Raw genomic sequence first — 23,925 nt, 5'->3', positions numbered from 1 at the left:
ATGTTTTGACTCCAGACTACACACTGCCGGTAACTATGTATCATATGATTTGACTCCAGACTACAGACTGTCGGTAACTATGTGTTATATGTTTTGACTCCAGACTACAGACTGCCGGTAACTATGTGTTATATGTTTTGACTCCAGACTACACACTGCCGGTAACTATGTATCATATGTTTTGACTCCAGACTACAGACATCCGGTAACTATGTATCATATGATTTGACTCCAGACTACAGACTGCCGGTAACTATGTATTATATGTTTTCCGCGTATAGATTGCTTTGAACATGTATCTTGTGAAAAAAGGACGATATCAGTAAGTGCTGATGATTGAGACGTTGTAAGGAAGATGCTATGTGTGTGTATAGGTTATGACATGTTTTCAAACGTTTCAGTGATTATAAAACAGAAAACACGAACCTACAAAATATCACAATGTCCATGTTTAAATAATATCAAAAGACTACAAGGCTGTTGTATCAATAAAATCCCGACCTTAGAAAAGTCATGTAATGGAACAAACAAAAAGTGCTACCATATTGTCACTAGCATACCTGCTTATCCGTCTGGTCGACACCAACAAGGAAGGTCAATTCAGCGGCAAACAGCGAGAAGACAAGATTTTTATGGATGGAATTCCTCTCGCCTTGAAGCGGGCTGGAAAAAGACAACAGAGAATACCAACATCAAAACGAAACTGTAATAAGAACTCCAAACCGATATAACTAGGGCAACATACGAACAAAAACATAGGTAAAAGGAGGACCAGGTGTCCCGGACAGGTAAGCGTCTTTAAATATTATTTGATACAATGTTGTCTTCATCAAAGAACGATGTCTAATACAGTGGAGGAGTGATTTGCCTAGAAAGGCAATTTGACTTGCAATAATAAATAATAAAGTCACCAAAATGTTCGCATAGTAGACCCATATCTACGTATACCAGATCAAATCACAAATGTGCTGTTATTCATCCTATTTTTTATTATTACATTATCATCTATAGATATATCACTTATCTGAGAGCAGAGGAATTTGTAAAACAATGTGTATATATAATGCTTAACCCTACGCTGTTTTAATTAATTTTGATATATACATGTGTTCGTGTAGGATGTGTTAGTTCGGCCCTAGAATATGTATTTTGGGAGAACTATAACTATGTAGAACCAACATATATAAAATCAAAATATTGAAAGGAAGTAATTTTTATATCATAGATAGCTGATAGCTGGTATTTTATATACCTGAGACAGTTGAATGTTAGCCAGCTCGTAAAGAGGCTGAGGAGAGAAATGATGCACCCAACAAAAGTGATGTACCGTAGTATGGAGTGATGATGGCTGGACATCTGTAGATATACAAGGACAGATTCACATACTAAAATGTCACTTATGGGTTTTGAATAAAAACAGATGCTTTTCACTCTGAATCTTAACGATAGACTTATATCACAATTTCCAAATTTTATGAAATAATTACAAAAGGCCATACCAAATTATAAACTCGTACGTTTCATCATAAGGTTAATGAACTTATTGTTACCCCACAATATGCATTTTTTTAATGACAGAGGTAAATAGAAATTCCCTATGGCGTGATAGCCCATTTTCAGTTTTTGGATCATGCAAATTCAGTCATTTCAGTAAGACGGCATTTTAACAGGGCTCTGTGGTTTCCTAGACATCGATGCTTTACTGGCACAAACATTCTGAACATACTATCATCATAGTCCCTAGTCTCCATGGGTATAATGATAAATCCTAGAGTTATCATCCATTATTTGTTTTACAAAAATGTAACGTCAAACGCCGATTCAATCACTAAAGTAGTATTAATACATACCGCCACACCAGATACGTCAAGTAGAATAGCGAAGCTTGTGAGGTGGTTACACTGACACGTGACACGATAGGGAGTTTTAGCTGTTACGTCACATCCGATCTGGGACCAGCTCCCCGATTCCCTATAACAAAATCAATCATGTTTTCAATTTTCAGTATATTAACAGGAAACTGTTTTATAATAGTTAAGAAATATAATAAACGTAATTTCAATTATCGTTTTTAAGATTTGATGCAGAGGTCAGAATAAAGAAAACTCACCCTTCCGAAAAATTCCAGAATGAGCAAAGAGGAACGTATTCATCATCGATTTGCTGAAATATATAATTCACATCTTCTATTTTCTGAGGTTTGGCCTTATTATATCTCACAAACACGCTTATTTCGACAACTAAGGGTATCAAAATATCTTAGCGTGCACTAAACTACATGGAAATTTTGGTAGTTTAGAAGGGAGGGACCACAAAATATATTCGACACAACCGCAGTATTCGATTCAACAGTGTTCGAATCATCCGTGCTTAATTTACTAAGATAAAGAAGGGAAAAAATCGGGACCGAACGAAACGTTCGACTCATCCGATGTATTCGATTAAACCGTGCTCGACACAAGTGAGTTTTACTGTATTTAAAATCAAATGGCTTTTTTAATGTGCAAATCAGAAAAAACAGCATAAATACAGAGCATGGGCAAAGTACATTATCCCCAATAAATCATTTCTTGCGGAGACATATACGCCACCCGATAGACTTTTACATCCACGGTGTATTTTATGGAGATAGGCCAGGCAAAGGTCATGTTAAATTATGGCGTCTGGTGACTCAGAAAGAGATCGCCGTGGATGACAGTGTGTGATGAAGGGAATATTACTTAAACAAAGACCCGATACATGACATAAACGAACCTGTAACAGCTTCAGTGAAAATGTAACAGGCTCAATGAGTTTGCTGGTATCGGCGTGACCAATCGATACACTGATGACGTCACTGGCTATCTGTGGTGTGGCGTTAGACTCATTCTCAGACACCAGAAACTCGCCAATGTCAGAATGCTTCATAAAAACAACTTTGGACAGGTCATCTGTCAAAATAAATCAAAATAAACTTGACAACACTCGTCTTATTTTGTCTTAATAACAAAACCTTACGAAAGAATATGTATAATCACAACAGACGCTCCAACGTATTCTTCTACACGTCTTGGCAGTTAATTTTACATTAGGCTATCACAGTTACATATTCTAATACATGAGACTGGTGTGTGTTTTGACATCAGCGTGGGTTACGGAGATTATTCCCCGCCTTCCTATCCCCTCTCACACAATCACTATATAAACATTAGGTAGAATTGGTGTTAGGCCGTGCGACTCCTTGGTTAGACTTTCTGTCAACGTAACCAGAGTAAATACTATCCCTCATTTAGGAGGTTTAGAGAGAGTGATGCCCCCTTACCTGTGCTGAGTTGCTGAAGTACGGACGCTGGGATGGAAACCTTGTCGCCGTCTTCTTTACTGTCCTTACCCTCGTCGGCACCACATATCAGAGCATCCGACACGTCGCTCGTATTGACGACGTATAGCTCCAATTCTAACAATAAAACACAGCCCATTCAGAGTGTTGATTGATATAACCTCAGTCATTGGTTAATAAGTATAGACGTATTGATGTATCAGTACACACATATTGATGAGTCAGTACACACATATTGATGAATCAGTACATACGTATTGTTGGAGTCATTGACGACTGAGCATATTATGGGTTAATATTAGAAAAAAAACATATTTCACACATGTTTTGTTTCATACACACAGTAAGAAATAAATGAATCGTGGACTATGTATTGAAAAAACAAGATAGCGAGATAAACTACTGTACGCATCAGATGTGCTTCTGGAAAACACTTTCTCATGGACAACAAATAAAGTCGAAAATTTAAGCCATCTGTCACCGTCCGTCGATTTCTTGTTTGACTTGTCATGACACAATGCCATTACCTAATTTTTCTGTGGAAGTTTTGATAACGGTTGGAACTTGTATTGCCTCCGCCATAGACGTCGTGCTGTCCTCCATGGCGGACAGAATGCTTGCGGCCGCTCGACGTTTGTCTGGCTGTCTGACGTCCGCTGACTTTTCAGTATTTGCCACCAGATTACTCCCAGCCTTCACTAACTCCTACAGCGATAAGCACAAATCAAATATATGCTCATATAACTGACATTTTACATAGTATGGTGTTGAGTAACTTAAGTTATTGCAAAGGACTAGCATTACCACGTAGAGAGGACGTGAAATGTTAAGTTTGTTAATGGCACAAGTAACATAACAATGCAATTGCTTATCTTCATTTCATATATAATTTATCAGTAGATGCTAACCTTAACCAGTGTAACAGCCTCGGATTTAGTCTTCGGTCGGACGTTTGTCACTTTTCGGAGTATAGTTGTTGAGATGGAGAGATCTGCCGCGGTCATTGGATTTGAAGCATCTGTTTTCCGGACTAAGTCTTTTGCTATATTTATAGCTTCCTTTGTAACAATTGGGGACGTGTCCGCCTTCCCAGGGGAAACCTTCAAAATAGACGGGCTTTGATAGTTCTGTATACCTGTTTTCATCAAAATTCTTTAGTTCAAGGAAATTCCTATAGCTTAAAATTTGCCGTAAGAGGCATTAGAGAATTTGAGAAGTTTCTTTACTAAGATTTTCCCTTAAATCTGATAATGCTTGCCCATGGACAATTTTGTGTTAAGGATTTCCTGAAGTTAGAGAGCATTGATGGTGAAAATGGGGGAAGGTCGACTAGCAATATGCCTACACTACCCGAAACGCACGTGGAAGGTGGGGGATGGGTATTGTACTTACTCTCAGCATTAGGTCTTTGAACTGTTTTGATGCGCATGCTTCTGTGTCCGGTTTCTTTGTCCATCTTACAGGGTTCCGTCCACAATGCCACGTTGCCGTTCCTTACATGCAATAATGAAAAAAAAATATATTCGTAATATATTGTTTCATCTTTCATTTAGAGTTGAGGTTGTTGTTTAAGTTGCCAAAACATAGCCTATGTAAAGAGGGTAATAACTCCTTAATCGGCACAGACACTTGTAAATTTTGTTTCATTTTTTAAAAATCTTAGCTAAGGCGGTAGGATTAAATTTCTGGCAGATGTTCCAATGCGATATACATGTATTTTTTTTAACTCACCTGACCCTTTCTCGCAAGGAATTGTCCGGCTTTCGCCTTGTTCGGTTTCAGGCCAAACTAATCCATAAGCCACACGTCTTGGACAATGTGTTTGATATCTAGGTGCTGGCGTCTTTGTGCTAATTCTCTCATGGTTTATCGGATAGTCTATGTCCAGTGAAGTGGTTGAAGGAATGTGTTCATCCATTTCCGTTGAATCATTTTCTTCAAGAATGTTTAAAACCGTAGACGGCGTTACTCTTACAAACGGTTTTGTTCTAGAAAATGACATTATGTGCGGGTCCGTCGTTTCCGTTGTAATGGGTCCCTCCGACGTTTGTACTTGTGCAGTACTTCCGATACTGTCCATAGTGGTATTCGTTTTCGGATGTTTGGCCGGTGTAACTTTCGTAAGAGTCCTCACGGTGGTAGTGCTAGTGGTGGCGGAAGTCGTTGTAGTGGTCGCTTGCTTCCGGGTAGTGGTCAACGGAACAGATGTGGTTGATGGCGTTGGTGGAGGAGTAACTGAAGGGAAGATTGTTTGGAATTCATCTGTCAGATTTCAGATTCCATATATATATATATATATATATCATTGCCTTAATATGGTCAAACGTTTTGTATAAATGGTCACAATTTTCAACTTGCTTAAATTATCGTACGATGACAGGACATATTGTTACGTCTATACTTTCACTTATCTCTTACGTCTCGTACGTTAACTTGGTGGGGCTAAACCAATCCTATACACTTAACACATCCACATGGTGCTATTTCTCCTACATTGATAGTTTACATACTGCATACTTACTTTGATTCCATTCACAGATATAAAACCGTTGCGTACTGCATTGCACGTCGTTGAGTTTGCCACGGATTTGGAACTCGGCACAGAACTCGTCACCACGCCCATTGTTAGGCTCGCCCGGACTCCATGGCCTGACGAAATATAAACAGTGAGGCTGTAAATCATTTAAACAGCATCCGAATGTAGCACAGTTTCGGAAAAGTATATTTGCTTAGAGTAGTATTGTGTGTTTACGGATTCCGAATATCGTACCGATTCCGAATATTGTACAATAGGAAGTTTTAATTTGTCTTTTTTAACTGGTTGACAACCGCTTCGTTATAATCAATGGCATCACATCTTACTAGACCCTATTTAGATCAATATATGTTCAGTTACCTAGTAAATAAACAATCACCTGAAGACGGCTTAAAAATGGCGTGAAAACGTAAGCAATAGCGAATTACTGCTGTGATTTTGTCTTCTTTTTTTTCTATCCAACCAATGCACAACGTACTTTCAAGTTATCAGATATCAATGTTCATAGAACTGAAAATGTGTGTGTCAAGTCCCAATGCTGAAGTATCAATTAAAATGTTAGGATTAGGATCTTGTTCTTTTCTGTTTAGAAACAATAAGATTGATGTGATATGTTGAATTTCATTTTACACATTGTGTTTTATAAATAGATCACACGACTCACGTGACTCTTCTGTTGAGCTCCGCGCCGTCCGACCACCGCCAGACGGAGCGACTTTCGTTATGACGTAGCCCCACCCACCAACGGTCCTGGTTGGGTTTTCTTATTATTTGCGTCAAGTGTCTCATCATCTTAATCTGTTCACAAAACGACAAAGGTAAAATCACATTCAATTCTAAGAAGCCGTCATTTTCATTATTTTATTTTTCATTTTCCTGAAATCTGAAACAAACTTAATACCAAAAACTATTCTGTTCTGTGTACAATTATATCTCGTTAATCGCTATGTGAGATTGTTTTCTTCTGAATTTAATTTTTTTTTCCCAGAGAACATAGTTTTGTGTGTGTACCTTCTCGGCCATGGATCCGATTGAGGCGAGGTTGGCACCATCCTCTAGACATTTGGCTGTGGCAGAGTCCCATGTTTCGTATTCTTTCACGAACTTGTAACATGCCCTATGGACCTTTACCCAGGGTTTCGGACATCGCATAGACCCACTGATGGTCACTGGCAATAAAATAAAGTGAAAAATTATAAAGATGAATTATACTAAATTTCAGAATAAATTCCAAAATTGTGTACCCTAAGGGCCTAAATCGCTGATTGCAGTTGATTTTTGGGGGGTTGAGAAGTTGTTTGAAGACTTGAGTCCTATAATCGTAAAACGAGGTCAAGGTTATTCACTTGAACAAACTTGGTAGCCTTTTACCCCAGCATGCTACATGTCTAACATCAATTCCTAGACCTCTTGGTTATTGAGAAGAAGTTGTTTAAATAGTTTAGCCTATTTGACCGATGTGACCTGGAATGAAGGTCAATGTCATTCATTAGAACAAATTTGGCAGCCCTCAACCTCAGTAAGCTACAGACCTAATATCAAGTCCCTGGGCATCTTGGTTATTGAGAAGAAGTTGTTTGAAGATCAATGTCATCCATTTGAACAAACTCGGTAGCCATTCACCCCAGCATGCTACAAGTTTAATATCAAGTCCCTGGACCTCTTTGTTATTGAGAAAATGTCGTTTAAAGATTTTAGCCTATTTGACCCCGTGACCTTGAAAGTAGGTCTAGGTCATGCATTTGAACAAAGTTGGTAGGTCTTTATCCAGGCATGATACAGGCCCAATATCAGTACCCTGGGCCTTTTGGTTATTGAGAAGAAGTCTTTTGAATGAAAACAAGAGGCTCAAAGGGCCTTAACGGTCACCTGAGATTTGAAAAAATTCAGTTAATTTAATTGACCCTTTTTGGCCCCACCCATCAGTCCTTGAGGTCAGTAAGGGCCAATATGTGCTTATCATTAAGCTGTCATCCCATGCTGATAATTTTAAGAAAGTTAGAATGAATTCCAATAGAAATATAACAAATGATTGTCAAAAATATGAATTCCCTATATAAACTATAGCAAAGTTTACCCTCTCCCTAGGGACAAACGTGAGACCCCAGGGTCATGAAATTCACAATTTAAGTAAAACACCATGAAACCCTTCCTTCTATCAAAAGTATTTGTTTCTATTTTATATAGGTATTGAGCAGAAGATTTTTGAAATTTCAGTCGATTTGACCCTTTTTAGCCCCACCCATCAGCCCCTGGGGGTCAGTCAGGACCAACATATGCATACAATCAAACTGTTATCCCATGCTGATAATGTTATCCAGGTTAGAATGAATTCCAATACAAATCCAACAAATAATAGTCAAAAATGTGATTTCCCTATATAAACTATACTAAAGTTTACCCCCTCCCCTGGGGCAAATGTGAGACCCCAGGGTCATGAAATTCACAATTTTGGTATAGCACCACAAGACCCTTTCATCTATGAAGAGTGTTTGACTCCACCATATCTGAGAGTAGAGAAGAAGATTTTTGAAGTTTTAGTCAATTTGACCCTTTTTGGGCCCACCCCTCAGGCCCCTCGGGGATGGGGACCATATAATTCACAATTTTGGTTGACCTTCAGCCATAGTAACTTTCTGCAAAATTTCATTGAATTTGGTTAAGTGGTTTTGGAGAAGAAGTCGAAAATGTAAATAGTTTACGGACGCACGACGGACGACGGACGACGACGGACAAAAGGCGATTAGAATAGGTCACTTGAGACTTCGTCTCAGGTGACCTAAAAAATACGCACCACATACGACGACGGACGAAGCACGATGACTATAGGTCATCCTGACCCTTCGGGTCAGATGACCTAAAAATACAAAGCATTAATGTGTTCCGGGAAACAACCAACAAACTTTGAAATTAGGACATATGAAATCTAAATCAGTTAGAAAAGATTCATACTCAGTATAATAAAAAATATTTCCTAATATTGCAACTGTAAATCTATCAGCCTATAAAGGTATATGGATGATAAGGCCCAGTCGTCAATGCCTATTATTTGTTTAATGTTCCTACAAAACTTATAGTATCAGCTAGTCACCAGTGACAATATTTGGTACGTCCCTCTTAAATGTAAGAGTAAACATATTTATTTTTTACATGTGGTTCTATGTCATTATTTTCAAAGAGTAGTTATACTCGGCCGGTGATTCCACGATATAGGTAGTATAGATTATATAATACCAACGTATAGGCCAGACAAATCACCTACAATAGTTATACAAATTTAATATTATTTTGTATTGTTTGAGATAAATACTAAGCAAATGCAAGATGTATTCTTTGTAATGGGCTTATTACATGGTTGTAACATGTATGTTATATGTTATGTCGTTTCAATAAAACGGCCCTTTTCAATCAAAACTTAAAGTATTGCTTATTTTTTACTATTGTACTATTACATAGCTTGCTGCTGGTCTGTCTGAGGAAGCCATTCAACATAAAGTACATTATTTTAAATGGTTGTGTATATTATGAAGATGTTCGATGTTTTGTCTGAGAAGGAGGTAGGACTGCTTCATGTTAGTAAGCGTTTTGGCTGGGCGCTTTCTCTAACGGAAGTTTTTCTTGGAGAGCATTAATTAACAGAATGAGTAAACTTTCGACAAAAAACAGTAAGCTACAATAGATTGCAACTCTCGTACATATCAATAAACTTGTTCTGTCGTGCTATTTGTCCAAGTCCTTAAGAAACAGGTACTCTATACTAACAACACCCCGAAATAGGCACAGGTGTTTCCCTAAAGGTCACCTGGGTGCACCTGTGCTCAACAAACTTTATGAGACCAAGTGCGTTTCATGCGTTGTCAAGATGGACGTAAATATTTAAGATACAGGCAATTTATTATGATCTGAACAGGTGTATGGGTTAGAGGGGAGGGAGGAAACGAGTGGGAAATGGGGGGGGGGGGGGGGGGGGGGAGGGGGGGGGGGAGGTTACAGCACGAGGCAAGGATCAGTAAACTGCCTGGTTTAGAAAAGCAATTATAGTTGTGTGTGCAATTTTCTGTATGAGGAACTATAGAATTCCTTAAACATATATATATATATATATGAAATATATTTTTGTTTAAAAAAATAATATCTAAATATAAAGATAGGTACATTTACATATATATATATATCAGTTGTTAAGGGTCAAAGAAGTAATATGAACAGTATAATCCAGATAACACTGGATCCTCACATAAATGTATGGAGGATACGAATTACTTGTAATGATTATATGGGGCAAAGAAGTAGTTGTTAGATGCACCAAATGTCGAAAGTTCCTTTCCCTTACTCGGGTCTAAAGGTTATCTGTATTTGATGACTGCATGTAGCAATTCACTATATCTGACTAACACCAGCTATAAATACTTCATCATGTCTGAAAATACTTTGGAGTATGTCCAGAACGAAACTTGAACAAGGGACTTCAGCGCCCGTGATGACACCGGAAGTCACCCATTAGTATCATTCATCGATGGAACCACGCCTCTAGGTGTCGAAATAACCCAGTCGGCCGAGACCAGAACCTAAACGTTTACCAGTGTATGACTGCATACTACATTATATACCTATATTCCACTTAGATGACTTCTATATCTACTATATAAATTAAATAATCCTATCGCTGACGTCATCATTATCTATCCATTTTCTCTTGGTGTTATCTTGTTTAAATGCAAAATAGGACATGTGTTCAGAGACTATAACAGCATTGCGTCATGTGACCACTGTTGTGACGTCACATTTCTGATGGCGAGAACATTGGCTTTAGTGTTCCAAAAACCTCTAAAGTGTGACTTTAACTGATTGGACGACGATAGGCCAAAAAAAAAAAAACTTATGAATATGAATTTTTGTTCCTTTTCCTCCTTGAGAAACTACAAATTTCAAGAAAATATTTATTTACAAGAATAAACCATAATTAGAATATATACGATTTGTCAATATACAGAAACGTTGAAAGTTTGTATCGCTGTACCACTGATCCTGGTTTACGTTCAATCCCTACTGGTCCGCAATCCTTATATATAACAAACTCGTAAGTGCCTAAAATGTCTATGTATTTTACATATGGTTTGTATCCGAGACTAGGCACAGAAGTGTGTGTACTTGTAACACGATAAACTGCGTTACGAGTGGGATATAGAGAATACATTTTAGCGATAAACACTCGAAACTGAATGTAAGACGATTGCACCTGACCCCATAATGTTGATCGCTTCTTTGTCTCCAAGCTTTACAGCATTTATACATGTACATGCTTTTTCAATTTCTCGCTCGTTTTTTCTCACTTAGGCAGGATTACATAAAGAAGTAAAATAGTCGAGCGTTTTGGTGATTTTCAATCCCCGCCGTCTGGAGTACATTCCTGACATGCAATGTGCGCTGGTTTGCCAATAACAACTCAGCAGGATTGGGAGATGTAAAGCGTCCTAGACACTCAACAGGACCTAACAGAACACTATACAGTCCTAACCTAGTCAACTTCGCCTGTCAATGTTAAGTGGCATTATAATGTAATGACGGGGTGTCAAACCCATATCGAAAACACAACATCCATTCGAAACTTTGAATATCAAACCCATTCCACATAAAACTATATGTCCTTTCCGACAATCGAGTGATGCATAGATTAATCAATTATATACTCTTTGAAATTAAGTGAACAAACAAAATGTATCGTACTGGTGCATACTAGTACACTGCATTTAAATTGAAATTTAAGTTGAAAGTAATTTCGCTTACAAATCCATACATGTAGTCTTAACTGGTATATATAGGTAAATATGGAATGGTCAATTTGTCCACGCATCATATCCGTCTCGATACGTCATGATTACCTTTCCAATACGGATGTTTATTACCTCTTTAACTTCATTTTGTTTGAGTGCGAACGCCTTCAGCAATACCAATGTATGACCTCTCCTATCGTCATCACTTTAAATGAGCAGGTGGTAAAACCTGTCAGTCCGTTGTCAGATTAATAAGACATGGGTCTCACACCAACGTGTCCAGGTCATGATATTTCAGTATGGTCGCGCTATACAATAGCCTTAAATATATACAGGTACATTATAATCTCCATATTGAATACATTATTTTGTATTATCATTTAAACTTAAATCATAAATGTTTTTCATGAAGGCATTATCCCGATAGTTTAATCATGTCGCCCCCCAAAAATCTCCAACAGCACGAACATCAATCTGTAGGATATGCCTCTGTCCAGGTACGACTTTACATACTGCCGCCTTAAGGGACGCCGCAGGGGACACGACGGAGAACTACGTAACTAGCATGGCAGGGGTTTAAGTCTTATTAAATTTGTTAAAATGTTGCGATTTAATCTAGGGTATATTTTTGATAAATACCTTAGTATTTTTTATTTCACATAATGTATTTAAAACATTTATTTCTATATCTCAATTAAGGCACTTGATTTTATTGGTGATAAAGTCAGATATAGTTTGTATGCAATAAAACGGCGATTGGGGGCTTTAGTGCACCAGTACAGCTAAATGTTTATAATCTACACTCCTGGTACAACTGGTAACGATTTTAACACCCGAGAATGTCTGTCTGAAAGTCGGTGCTGGAAATGAGCTATCCGTCAACATCGCCCCGACTATCGTGGGTGGGACGTCACGAAACCTATATAGAGTAATTGTATTTGGTGATTACAAAGTTATAAAATGTCCATTTTCATATACATATGTATATTGTAATAAATTCTAAAGGTAGCCGACCGTGGTTAGAACATGGTAACTGGAATATCGCAGGCTGTAAAGAATTGTTATATTGAAAACGAGGTTGTCACGCGACAGCTTTCTAGTAAATATGGAAACGAGGTCTTATTAGTCAAAGCACTATCGGCATAGCGCTGTGGTAACGAGGATTTATTACTGTGGAACTTCATTAACTCGAACTAGGAAAACTCGAATACCCCGCTTAACTCGAAGTACTTCGTCAGTCCCGGCCGAATTATTGTCTGTTTATCCTAGTAAAAAAACTCGGAAAACTCGAAAAACTTGGATAATACGAAGTGAAATTTTGGCCTAAACAATAAAAATCCTTTTTGAAATAATCACATAACTCGAAGTATCGTTTTTAAGTCTGACAACGATCGGTGGTAAACGCCGACATTGTACTTACATGTACATTATGGAGTACCATCGTTCCATTTTTAACGAAACAATGAATTGATGTAAATGACCACTTTCTGAATCATGATTGTTGAATTTAACACCATACTCTACTACATGTAATAATGATCGTTTCTGGTTTCGTTTGAGTCGCGTTTTCAATATGCATGTGTAGGTACACTGATGGTTGAAATACTTTATCAAATCAATCCCTACCTCGTTTCAGTTGATAATAAATATTTTTTTTAAATGTCAGAGATATCTATATTATAAATCAGACCAATTTTACTTTAATCATCCAGCGATTTGAAACTTAAGTCTATGTCAGTTAGATTTTTAGTATATTAAGACTAGAAATTCGTTAGTTTTTTTTTTCAATTTTGACTGGATTAGCGCTTTGAATATATCAACATCTCTCATGGATCCTTGCGCAAGCGGAAGAGGGAACGCAATGCACTCTGGGAGATCGTACAACTAGCCGGTAATCTATGTATGTAGTTTGTACCGGAAAAGGTCGAAGGTGTTCCTAGTACGATTGACCACGACAAAGGCGAAGTGATCCTGTGTAATTTATAGTCAAGCTGATGTACATAACAGCCGTGTAATTATTTGTATGGATATGACGCTCTAAACTGACCAAAAATAATGATATTTTAAGTGGTATTTCAATATCTTGACCACCGGAAATACTACTGACCACGCACTACTGACACAAACACCGGGCAAACGTATTCACTTTCGATCGCTACAATGCCGAAACAACTGGGCGTCTCCAGAAAAAACTAGATCAAACGTGCCTTGTGTCATGTGAGAGTCTTAGACAAGTTTCTTTATCACAACACAAATAGTAATGTAATTCTATTATACAAAATCTTATATCCGTTATCATTGTTCAGCTGGCATCGCCCGCTCAAAAGAAAGATTTAATTGAAGAAAATCAGAATTTTAGTCCAATGAATATCGGCTTTCAGATATGCCAGTCGTTGATGTGATAAATTTGTATAATTTTGATATTTATAGTATCTTTCCCTGTCATATTGCCGTTGTATATATAATGGAGTTGTGGGAAAGTTTATATCGAATTTAATCACAAACCACACGTGAAAATCGTAAATGTGACACACAGCGGTTGCTGTACACTCCGTGGTACCGACAGAGGGTCCCTATATGTCATTACGATTGGTTAACTCCCTGGCTCTATCATGGTCCAAATGGAAGGCGGGGTAGCTGTTACATGGAGACTGGAGATATGGTCCCCTAAATCGAAATCGAGAGTTTCTATATAAAAATGTGTTGTATAAATATATTTGTCAGTGAAATTGAAAACCTGAAAACGCCAGCAGCTGAACTAACTGATAGTGAGAAGATAGGGGAGTATCGCCTTGTCACCTGTAGGTGTGAAATAAAACGATATCCGGAAAAGGGGTTACTCTTCTTGGTAAACACTCCCCTAAGTTTGTTACTCTGACTCTACTGTACTGCAGTCAGAAGATCGTGGGCCGACAATGAGTCAATGGTATTATTAATTAATGTATATTTTCTTATTATCATCATATTGATAACCAGATTTTATAACGTTAGTAAGCACTTCGAGTTTTTTGGATTAAGTATGTTAACATAACCAAATAGATATTTAAAGCTAGGTATAATGTAACGTGTGTTATATATCGCAAAGGCTGGAGAACACAGTCTAAACTCCAAACATGGAAGGTTCGCCTTTCAGTTTTGCCAAGAAAAAATACAAAACAAAAAGGAAGTTTATCAAGATTTTTTATCACTGATAACATTAACCGGTCAGTTGTCTTCTCTGTTGTATCGGGACAATCTTTGACTGGTTAATCACGTCACGTAACAACCATTAAAAGAAGAACGACAACGTAACGTAATAACCAATACAATTAAATGTGACAACGTCACGTAACAACCAATACAATTAAGTACGATAACGTCACGTAACAACCAATACAATTAAGTACGATAACGTCACGTAACAACCAATACAATTAACTATGGTAACGTCACGTAACAACCAATACAATTAACTACGACTACGTCACGTAACAACCAATACAATTAAGTACGATAACGTCACGTAACAACCAATACAATTAACTATGGTAACGTCACGTAACAACCAATACAATTAACTACGACTACGTCACGTAACAACCAATACAATTAAGTACGATAACGTCACGTAACAACCAATACAATTAACTATGGTAACGTCACGTAACAACCAATACAATTAAGTACGATAACGTCACGTAACAACCAATACAATTAACTATGGTAACGTCACGTAACAACCAATACAATTAAGTACGATAACGTCACGTAACAACCAATACAATTAACTATGGTAACGTCACGTAACAACCAATACAATTAACTACGACTACGTCACGTAACAACCAATACAATTAAGTATGATAACGTCACGTAACAACCAATACAATTAACTACGACTACGTCACGTAACAACCAATACAATTAAGTACGATAACGTCACGTAACAACCAATACAATTAAGTACGATAACGTCACGTAACAACCAATACAATTAAGTACGACTAACGTCACGTAATAAACCAATACAATTAAGTATCGACTACGTCACGTAATAAACAATACAATTAACTATCGACTACGTCACGTAACAACCAATACAATTAATTATCGCTACGTCACGTAACATCCAATACAATTAAGTATCGCGTGCTTGTTACAGTGAGTCAGTCCTATCTGCACCTGCGATCTCCAAACATCATCGAATCCTGCAGAGCTTTATCTAATGTGTGGTTTCTAAGAACCAGCATCAAAACGATAACGAAATATTGACCGAAAGTGCACAACATTTGTGGTTTAGACTGTTTGCAAGCATTTAATCTCTTTTCTCAGCCGGAGTTTTCGTAACGTATGATTAGAAAGCACAAGTGGAATTATCGGCGGTCTAATTATAAACTGTTGAAAGATCGGTCACGTCAAACTCACCCACTCTAAATTTTCCTAAAGCTGGCTCCTCGAATTTATGTTAGTATTAGATTCTAAATCGGAGACATTTTAGTTATCTAAACACAGTATGTCTAGCCTTGGTTTAAAACCCGAATTACGAAAGACGAACCCGAATGCTACCTTCTAACAAACCCATTGGTTACTTAAATCCTGGCTGTGTTTTCATAACACATACATTCTGACAAAATTACAAAAAATATTTTATGATAGAATATACTCTTATACCATTATGATTATATAATGTGAGAGAATCAATACCGAAGTTTTTCATAATTGCAATTAAAACCTAGAAACGATCCGCTGATTACGAATCTCTAATGCGGCGCCCCATTCTCTCTTTATGTAAATGAGTCGCGAAGCATATGTCATACACGCATGCGCACACTGGTTTGTTTTGAAGAAGGGTGGACTGGCGATGAAAACACGTAACAGAAGCCCATAGTCGACCAAGTTCAAGTTCATTTTATTCCGTGGACCTATCAATCAGACGTACTGGTTTCTGCCGTGAAGACTAATAAAAGGATTGGGTAAATCAACATAAGTCGGTAGACAAAAATTAAAGATACGTTAAAACGTGAAAAGACACCATGAATAAGTAAGGAATCTTCTAGGCTATTGATCTTTTTTGCATATCATCCTGGAATGTAACTCGGCGCGCGTAGGGTTGGTTCACGTTCTGTTTGAAGTGTCTATTACATACTTTACTTATGAATTGTTAAATGGCATTAGATGAAGATAAACAAATAAAGGATTATGAAGTTTAACTTGATGAAGTTTTATTTCTATAAACAAAACCATACATAGGTTTTAACTTTGCTCGTGTATAGTAAAGTATAATTAAACAATACTCATCCAATTTCGATGCGATCATTTGATTATTGTTGTAACTCTTTAAATTGTTACTATGAATGATTGATTAGAAATACTGACCAACAACAAGCAACCTCAGCACCTGGCAATAAACAAGGATCGCTAGATCAACAATTGGGGAGCATCTCGAAATATTTTCATCAGTGATATACATATAATGGCGATTCTGAGATCACCAACACTTACACTGTACCACCTACCGGTGAATCTTGTAACTGAACACGACGAATAGATACATATCTCGAGATTTTATCTTGGGGGTGGTAGAAGTACTAATTGGGCGATAATAAGATGTTGAGGATTTTTATTTTATTTTAAAGGCGGCAAATATGATTTAGTTTGTTTTAAATTCCGAAAAAATAAGGGCTCCTACCCCGGAATAGTATTTTGGAACTCCTCATGCAATTTCGGTTATAGAGACGCAAATAGTAGCAATCAGAGGGGTATCAATATCCTTCAGTAGTCTAAGCATACGTCACAGTAGCAAGAGGGCCAGTACTTGACAAGCATTGCCGCTTTCCGCTCACTATCGTAATTAGACGAATTAAAGTGCGCAGTAGCAGCTAGCTTCCGGCATACGAATACATCAACAAGTTGAATGACATCCATTTCCGGTCCACCTTGTTTACGAATCAGATGGAAAAGGGTCACACTTACTAGTTGACCTTGTCTTAATGCTCAAATACATGTGAGAATGGACATGCATGTTACTAGATCATACAAGACAAATGATATATACATATTCACGACCATTTTACTAGCCGAAAGTTTTCCAGTTAAGTGTAATAATGACGTACCTAGTCCCTGTGTTATATAATAACCTGTGGACAAAGGGACTTGACACAAATGTGATAATAACGATAATAACAACGTCATGTTCGTTAAATTTATTTGCTTAAAAGACTTCAATAGATTTGATGTATATTGTGGGTACTGGTATGCCATACGAAATTGTGTATCGACACCTTATACATTAATGTTGTTTTCTTTTATATATCTTTATATTATATCATAAATGCTGCCATTTGTAAATACCATCGTCTATATGTTTATGGAAAAGAACGTTTATAAGTCTTACAAATTTTGTCCAATTCCTTTTGAACATTTTCAAATAAATATAAATAAACTAAAAACAAACCTGATAACACATATTCGAACCGCGCGTGGATGGGAATGCGTGCCAAACTCCTGCGCCAGTAGCTGTACCAAATAATTTACTACTTTTTATTTTCTCCGAGTGGTAAACTGTATTATTCTGAATCATCTGACATTCTACCATACTATTGTCCTATTTTCCTTGTACTTTTTCAAAGTCCCATACAAATCTATGTCGGTATTTTACCCACGGTTTCCCTATTCTGAGTTGTTTCTAGGTCAGTAAGGAATCTTATCATAAATAAACCAGTATATATTTGATAGACAGAAGGTCACGCTATATATTAATATCCATTATTGTGAGGCTGTAAATATCACAGAGGGCGTGGCGATATCATCCGAAAATGGGTCAATAACTTTTTTATTTGACGTCCGTATAATAAATGCACGTGTTAGAATGATGTACGTGTTAGAATGATGTACGTGTTAGAATGATGTACATGTTTTAGCGGCTTTTAACAGCCGTTTTCTGCCCAAGTATCACGATCGGCCTTTTTATCCGGACAGAAGACTTTATGTCTTGTACAAATGGCACTAAAACTGGTCTCCCTGAAGATGTCTGTACGCGTAAAGCAATAAGCTTCAAGCGAAATGAATTCAAATTCTTCAACCAAATCGAAATAGATCCTTATTTGAGAGTAATATTTAGTCAAACTTGTAAAGGACGAAACGTTGTTAAATCAGATACCATTTAAATATTCGTTGCTTTTCAATATCTCTTTCCAGTAAAATATATGACCATTTATAAAATGAATAACTGGTATATTACAGTACACAAACTACGTAGCAGAGATCCCGTAAGCGTGGTCGTTAAGGGGCAAGAATAGAGGCAGCTCGGGTTGGTGTGGCAGTGAAGGGGCGAGAATAGAGGCAGCTCGGGTAGGTGTGGTCGTGAAGGGGCAAGGATAGAGGCAGCTCGAGTAGGTGTGTCCGTGAAGGGGCAAGAATAGAGGCAGCTCGGGTAGGTGTGTCCGTGAAGGGGCAAGAATAGAGGCAGCTCGGGTAGGTGTGGTCCGTGAAGGGGCAAGGAATAGAGGCAGCTCGGGTAGGTGTGTCCGTGAAAGGGGCAAGGATAGAGGCAGCTCGGGTAGGTGTGTCCGTGAAGGGGCAAGAATAGAGGCAGCTCGGGTAGGTGTGTCCGTGAAGGGGCGAGAATAGAGGCAGCTCGGGTAGGTGTGGTCGTGAATGGGGCAAGGATAGAGGCAGCTCGGGTAGGTGTGTCCGTGAAGGGGCAAGAATAGAGGCAGCTCGGGTAGGTGTGGCCGTGAAAGGGCGAGAATAGAGGCAGCTCGGGTAGGAGGGGGTCATACATAAGAAGAAGATTTACGAAGGAGAAGCAGAATGGCGCGATTGCCTGAGCGCAAAGGAATTGACGGCAGTCGAAAGAGATTCAGAGTAAAGAGAATTGAAAATGCGGGGACAATTGAACGCAAATATGATAATAAGGTGAATTCAGAAAAAACGGGGAACTTTGAAAGATGAAGGTCAAAGACAGAATTAGACAAGTACGTCTCAAACGGGAATTAAAGGCTGAATGTACCTAGCAAGACTCAACACTAAACTTGAAACAATTCCAAAGACAGAGAAACCAACCAACGAGCTCGACAGTTTTGGTTTTGTTTTTGTTTAACGTCCTATTAACAGCCAGGGTCATTTAAGGACGTGCCAGGTTTTGGAGGTGGAGGAAAGCCGTAGTACCCGGAGAAAAACCACCGGCCTACAGTCAGTACCTGGCAACTGCCCCACGTAGGTTTCGAACTCGCAACCAAGAGGTGGAGGGCTAGTGATAAAGTGTCGGGACACCTTAACCACTCGGCCACCGCGGCCCCTAAGAGCTCGACAGAATGGAGAAAATAGAGACTAGAAAGAATGAGGTGAAATGGGAGAGAAATATTGAAAAGATCAAGAATCGAAGGATAAACCAGCAGATGATGATGATGATCATAATGGTGGTGGTGGTGGTGATCGTGATGATGATGATGATCATGATTTGTAGTGTGACATGGGATGGTAAGCTGAAGTACATTATAGACAATACCATGTTTATCCTTAACACTAAAGAAAAAACGATTGATGTTTTCTTGTCAAGCATAGCAGAAAGGACAAAGTCGAAACTACGAAACCAGAGCGGATATTGTTTAGGCAATAACTTCACTCAAACAAACCACATGTAGATTTTGGCTTTGATTTCAAAACCCGAACAACGGCTCGTTATTTTAGGTAAGGTTTGTTGATCTGCGGGAACACAACACGCGCCTTAGAGTAGCATAGTGAAGCGGTATATCACAATGGTCTTTTTGATGGAAATTGGTGATCAGGTCAAATCTGGATGCGCACGGCCGTCCAGACATTGAGATTCTATCTGACATGTTTGTACGGTTTAATTCATCATATGAATCAAAACAGAGCCAGAAATACGCAAAAACATACGTCACTTAATGGCCCCGTCTCCAGGATATTACATTATAAAGAAAATTAGGCATTGTATAACTAAAGTCTACTGTCGGATATGTCCGATTCTAGATTCAAACTATAGGAGGGATAAGGGAGTGTAAAAATTTAGCTGGGGAAATCTTTAAAATAAAAAATCGGGGCTGGTAGCCAGCCAAAAAACAGAATTTGATATTTAAATAAAAAGGTGAAATACTATGCAAGTATCGAAAGGGTGAATTTCACAGGAGTAGAAAATGTAAAGAATATCTACTTGGTGTTAGTTTCTCCAAAACGATGGTGAACTAGAAATATAGAATAACAATTTATCAACATCAATATTCAGTGTCCTAAATAATGTACAGACATCAATGTAAACTGTCCTATATAATGTACAGACATCAATGTTCAGTGTCCTGTATAATGTACAGACATCAATGTTCAGTGTCCTATATAATGTACAGACATCAATGTAAACTGTCCTATATAATGTACAGACATCAATGTTCAGTGTCCTAAATAATGTACAGACATCAATGTTCAGTGTCCTATATAATGTGCAGACATCAATGTAAAGTGTCCTATATAATGTACAGACATCAATGTTAAGTGTCCTATATAATGTACAAACATCAATGTTCAGTGTCCTGTATAGTGTACAGACATCAATGTTCAGTGTCCTATATAATGTACAGACATCAATGTATAGTGTCCTATATAATGTACAAACATCAATGTATAGTGTCCTGTATAATGTACAGACATCAATGTTCAGTGTCCTATATAATGTACAGACATCAATGTTCAGTGTCCTATATAATGTACAGACATCAATGTTCAGTGTCCTATATAATGTACAGACATCAATGTTCAGTGTCCTATATAATGAACAGACATCAATGTTCAGTGTCCTATATAATGTACAGACATCAATGTTCAGTGTCCTATATAATGTACAGACATCAATGTTCAGTGTCCTATATAATCTACTCCAGTTTCAAATGATTTATATATTTATGGCCATGGGAAAGGAAAAATCAATCATTGTAGACTAAGAATGGGTCTTAGCGCCCTGAACAAACAAAGATTCTTATACCGATTAACACCCAATAAATATTGTGGCGACTGTACAGATTCCCCCGAAGACGAAAAACATTTCTTTTTGACCTGTCCAAAATATAACAACTTGCGTATGAAATTGTTAAGAAAAACTTACAACGAATTGGCTCCAAATGTAAATCCAGATCTCATTGTAAATCTTATGCCTGATCTCCTTTTAAACATTATATTGCATGGCTCCGACAACAATACCGATTCCTCAAACAAAAACATTTTTGACTTTGTATTTGATTATATTGTTGATTCAAAAAGGTTCTAATTTCATCTTATAACACACACACCTCCCCCACCCTCCCACACCTTCAGTCTCTTTGCTTTACCACTTTCCCTCTATCCTCATCCTTCCTCTCCACCTCATCCTCTCTATGTTATGGAATGTATGTGTGAGTGAGAGAGCGTGTGTTATGATTACGTCTTGTACATACTGTATTGTTTTATGTGTTGAGGAGAGCATCTCGTAGCCCTAGGGCTGTTTGTGATCCTCATTAAATAAAGAATTAGAACATAATCTATAAACTCACTGTTAGGCGCTGATTTGTTTAATTAACAAGTGCGTTAACGGCAGAAGGAAGACCATGCTATGACTCTGCTCTTTAACAGGTAAATTTAATTGATCGTCGCTTTTACATATGTACTAGTAATAATAAATTGATTTTATAAAGCGATCACAAAAATATGTAATATTTGCACGAAAAAGAAAAGGCACACATGTATATGAATGTCCGAGAACACGGCTGAGGAGGGACCGTTAGTTCATAGGACAAGTCGGTTCGTCTGATTTTAAATGTAATGTCTCAGACATACATGTAGATCTTGACATACCTGCATGTGTTAATACAGGCCTTGGAAGTCTTCGCCAAGACTCGTCTGAAAACAACATAAAATCACCAGGTTCCGTCCTTATTTCATAAACGAACAATTCTGGACAAATAGGTTCAACCGAGAAACGAAAATGACCGATATTATATGACCACACATCTTTGTTCTGTATTTGTTCCGGGTCGATGTTCTTTGTTTTGGTGAATTTTCCACCTGAAGAACGATAATGCGATGCTACCGCCGCGTCTGAAACTTTCGCCCTAGGACGCCCTATGGGTCTAGGTTTTTTTAGGTGGCGGTGGTTTCTCTTGGTTTGACCCTAATTTTGATAGGAAAACAACAACAGAACAAAAACAAACAAAAATCCCGTCTTTTCGATATAAACGTTGAGTTTGGATAGACATAATACTAATTTGGAATGAGTAAATGAAAAGTAAGTTATACATTAGTATATACATGTATATCTTCACAGTTTAACATAATATGGCATCATCAGTGTTTGTTTCGTTTTGTGGTCTCGCCGAGTCAGTACTTAAATGCCCGTAATGGAGTCTCCTCCACACAATGGAGTGTGTTTAGTGTCGACAACCAGATTGAAGTGTAAAACTTCATCAAACCACGCGTGTTTTACGGGATTCTGAAAGGTCAATGTACATACACGCTGGTATCAGTGTATACATATGTATCATACAATCTGACCGAACAATACCGTAAAAACAATTATAGAAAAAACGAGGTCGTGTTTGTTCTTAAGTCGTTGGTCATGTTATTCTCATTTAGGGTTATAATTATGCTATTAGCTTTGGGGTCGGAAAAAGGGTCAAGCAGCCGTCTTGACAAAAGTACGACATGTTTGTGAATCTAGACTATTGCGCGCGCCCAGCTTCAATCGGGGCGGGGTAAGGTCACGTGGCAGACAGGGAACACGCAGACTGCATTGTAAGTGTCTTCTAGATAGATAAGGTTCTTCAAGTAGGCTTTGTCACCAAAGTCGCGAAGATGGCGGGAAGCTGTGCCTCAGTGGTATAATGTCCCTTTTAAGACGAATTGTGTTGCTTTTGATGAAGACTCGCGTGGTTAACAATAAAGAGAAACGGATGTCGTCTACTTTACTTCCAAACAGACAGCCCAGAACCTTTAAAAACACCACGTGATACGAAATCAGACGGCGATTGGAAGACTGCATATGTACTCTGCAGTGAGAGGAGGCGCTATTTATTCGCTGTAAGAAATGCTCTCGTCAAGACCAAAAACAACAACCTGTTCAGTTGTTCCTCACTCCTTCCATGTCTAAGGAAGTTTGGAGATTCTCAAATATTTATTCTCTGATCAATGTCATCGTGGGCACTGCCCCCTTGTTAAACTGTCACAATTTCCTCGTAAACCCTTGGGAGGGGTCCTCGTAGGACATCTGTGATCCCATCCTAATTAATAATATAACATTGTTATCTATCTGACTGTATGCCATCGAATGTTGC

General features: G+C 38.0%; 1 protein-coding gene across 1 annotated transcript in view; it reads right to left on the bottom strand.

The window, feature by feature from the left end:
• LOC117325392 (adhesion G protein-coupled receptor L3-like) overlaps window positions 1–23,925 on the bottom strand; it is a 43,079-nt gene that overhangs the window by 6,630 nt on the left and 12,524 nt on the right. The window contains exons 2-14 of the mRNA XM_033881567.1: window positions 6,867–7,024; window positions 6,520–6,653; window positions 5,841–5,968; window positions 5,051–5,554; window positions 4,712–4,812; window positions 4,228–4,419; window positions 3,847–4,024; window positions 3,302–3,436; window positions 2,755–2,930; window positions 2,111–2,163; window positions 1,851–1,971; window positions 1,253–1,356; window positions 561–663 (exon numbers count right to left, since the gene is read on the bottom strand). Coding sequence (XP_033737458.1) covers window positions 561–663; window positions 1,253–1,356; window positions 1,851–1,971; window positions 2,111–2,163; window positions 2,755–2,930; window positions 3,302–3,436; window positions 3,847–4,024; window positions 4,228–4,419; window positions 4,712–4,812; window positions 5,051–5,554; window positions 5,841–5,968; window positions 6,520–6,653; window positions 6,867–7,024 — 2,087 coding nt within the window. The remainder of the gene's footprint in view (window positions 1–560; window positions 664–1,252; window positions 1,357–1,850; window positions 1,972–2,110; window positions 2,164–2,754; window positions 2,931–3,301; window positions 3,437–3,846; window positions 4,025–4,227; window positions 4,420–4,711; window positions 4,813–5,050; window positions 5,555–5,840; window positions 5,969–6,519; window positions 6,654–6,866; window positions 7,025–23,925) is intronic.

Source organism: Pecten maximus, chromosome 4 (genome assembly GCF_902652985.1).
Source record: "Pecten maximus chromosome 4, xPecMax1.1, whole genome shotgun sequence".
Taxonomy (NCBI): domain Eukaryota; kingdom Metazoa; phylum Mollusca; class Bivalvia; order Pectinida; family Pectinidae; genus Pecten; species Pecten maximus.
Note: the sequence above shows the minus strand (reverse complement) of the source record. Positions and strands in the feature narration are given on the sequence as shown.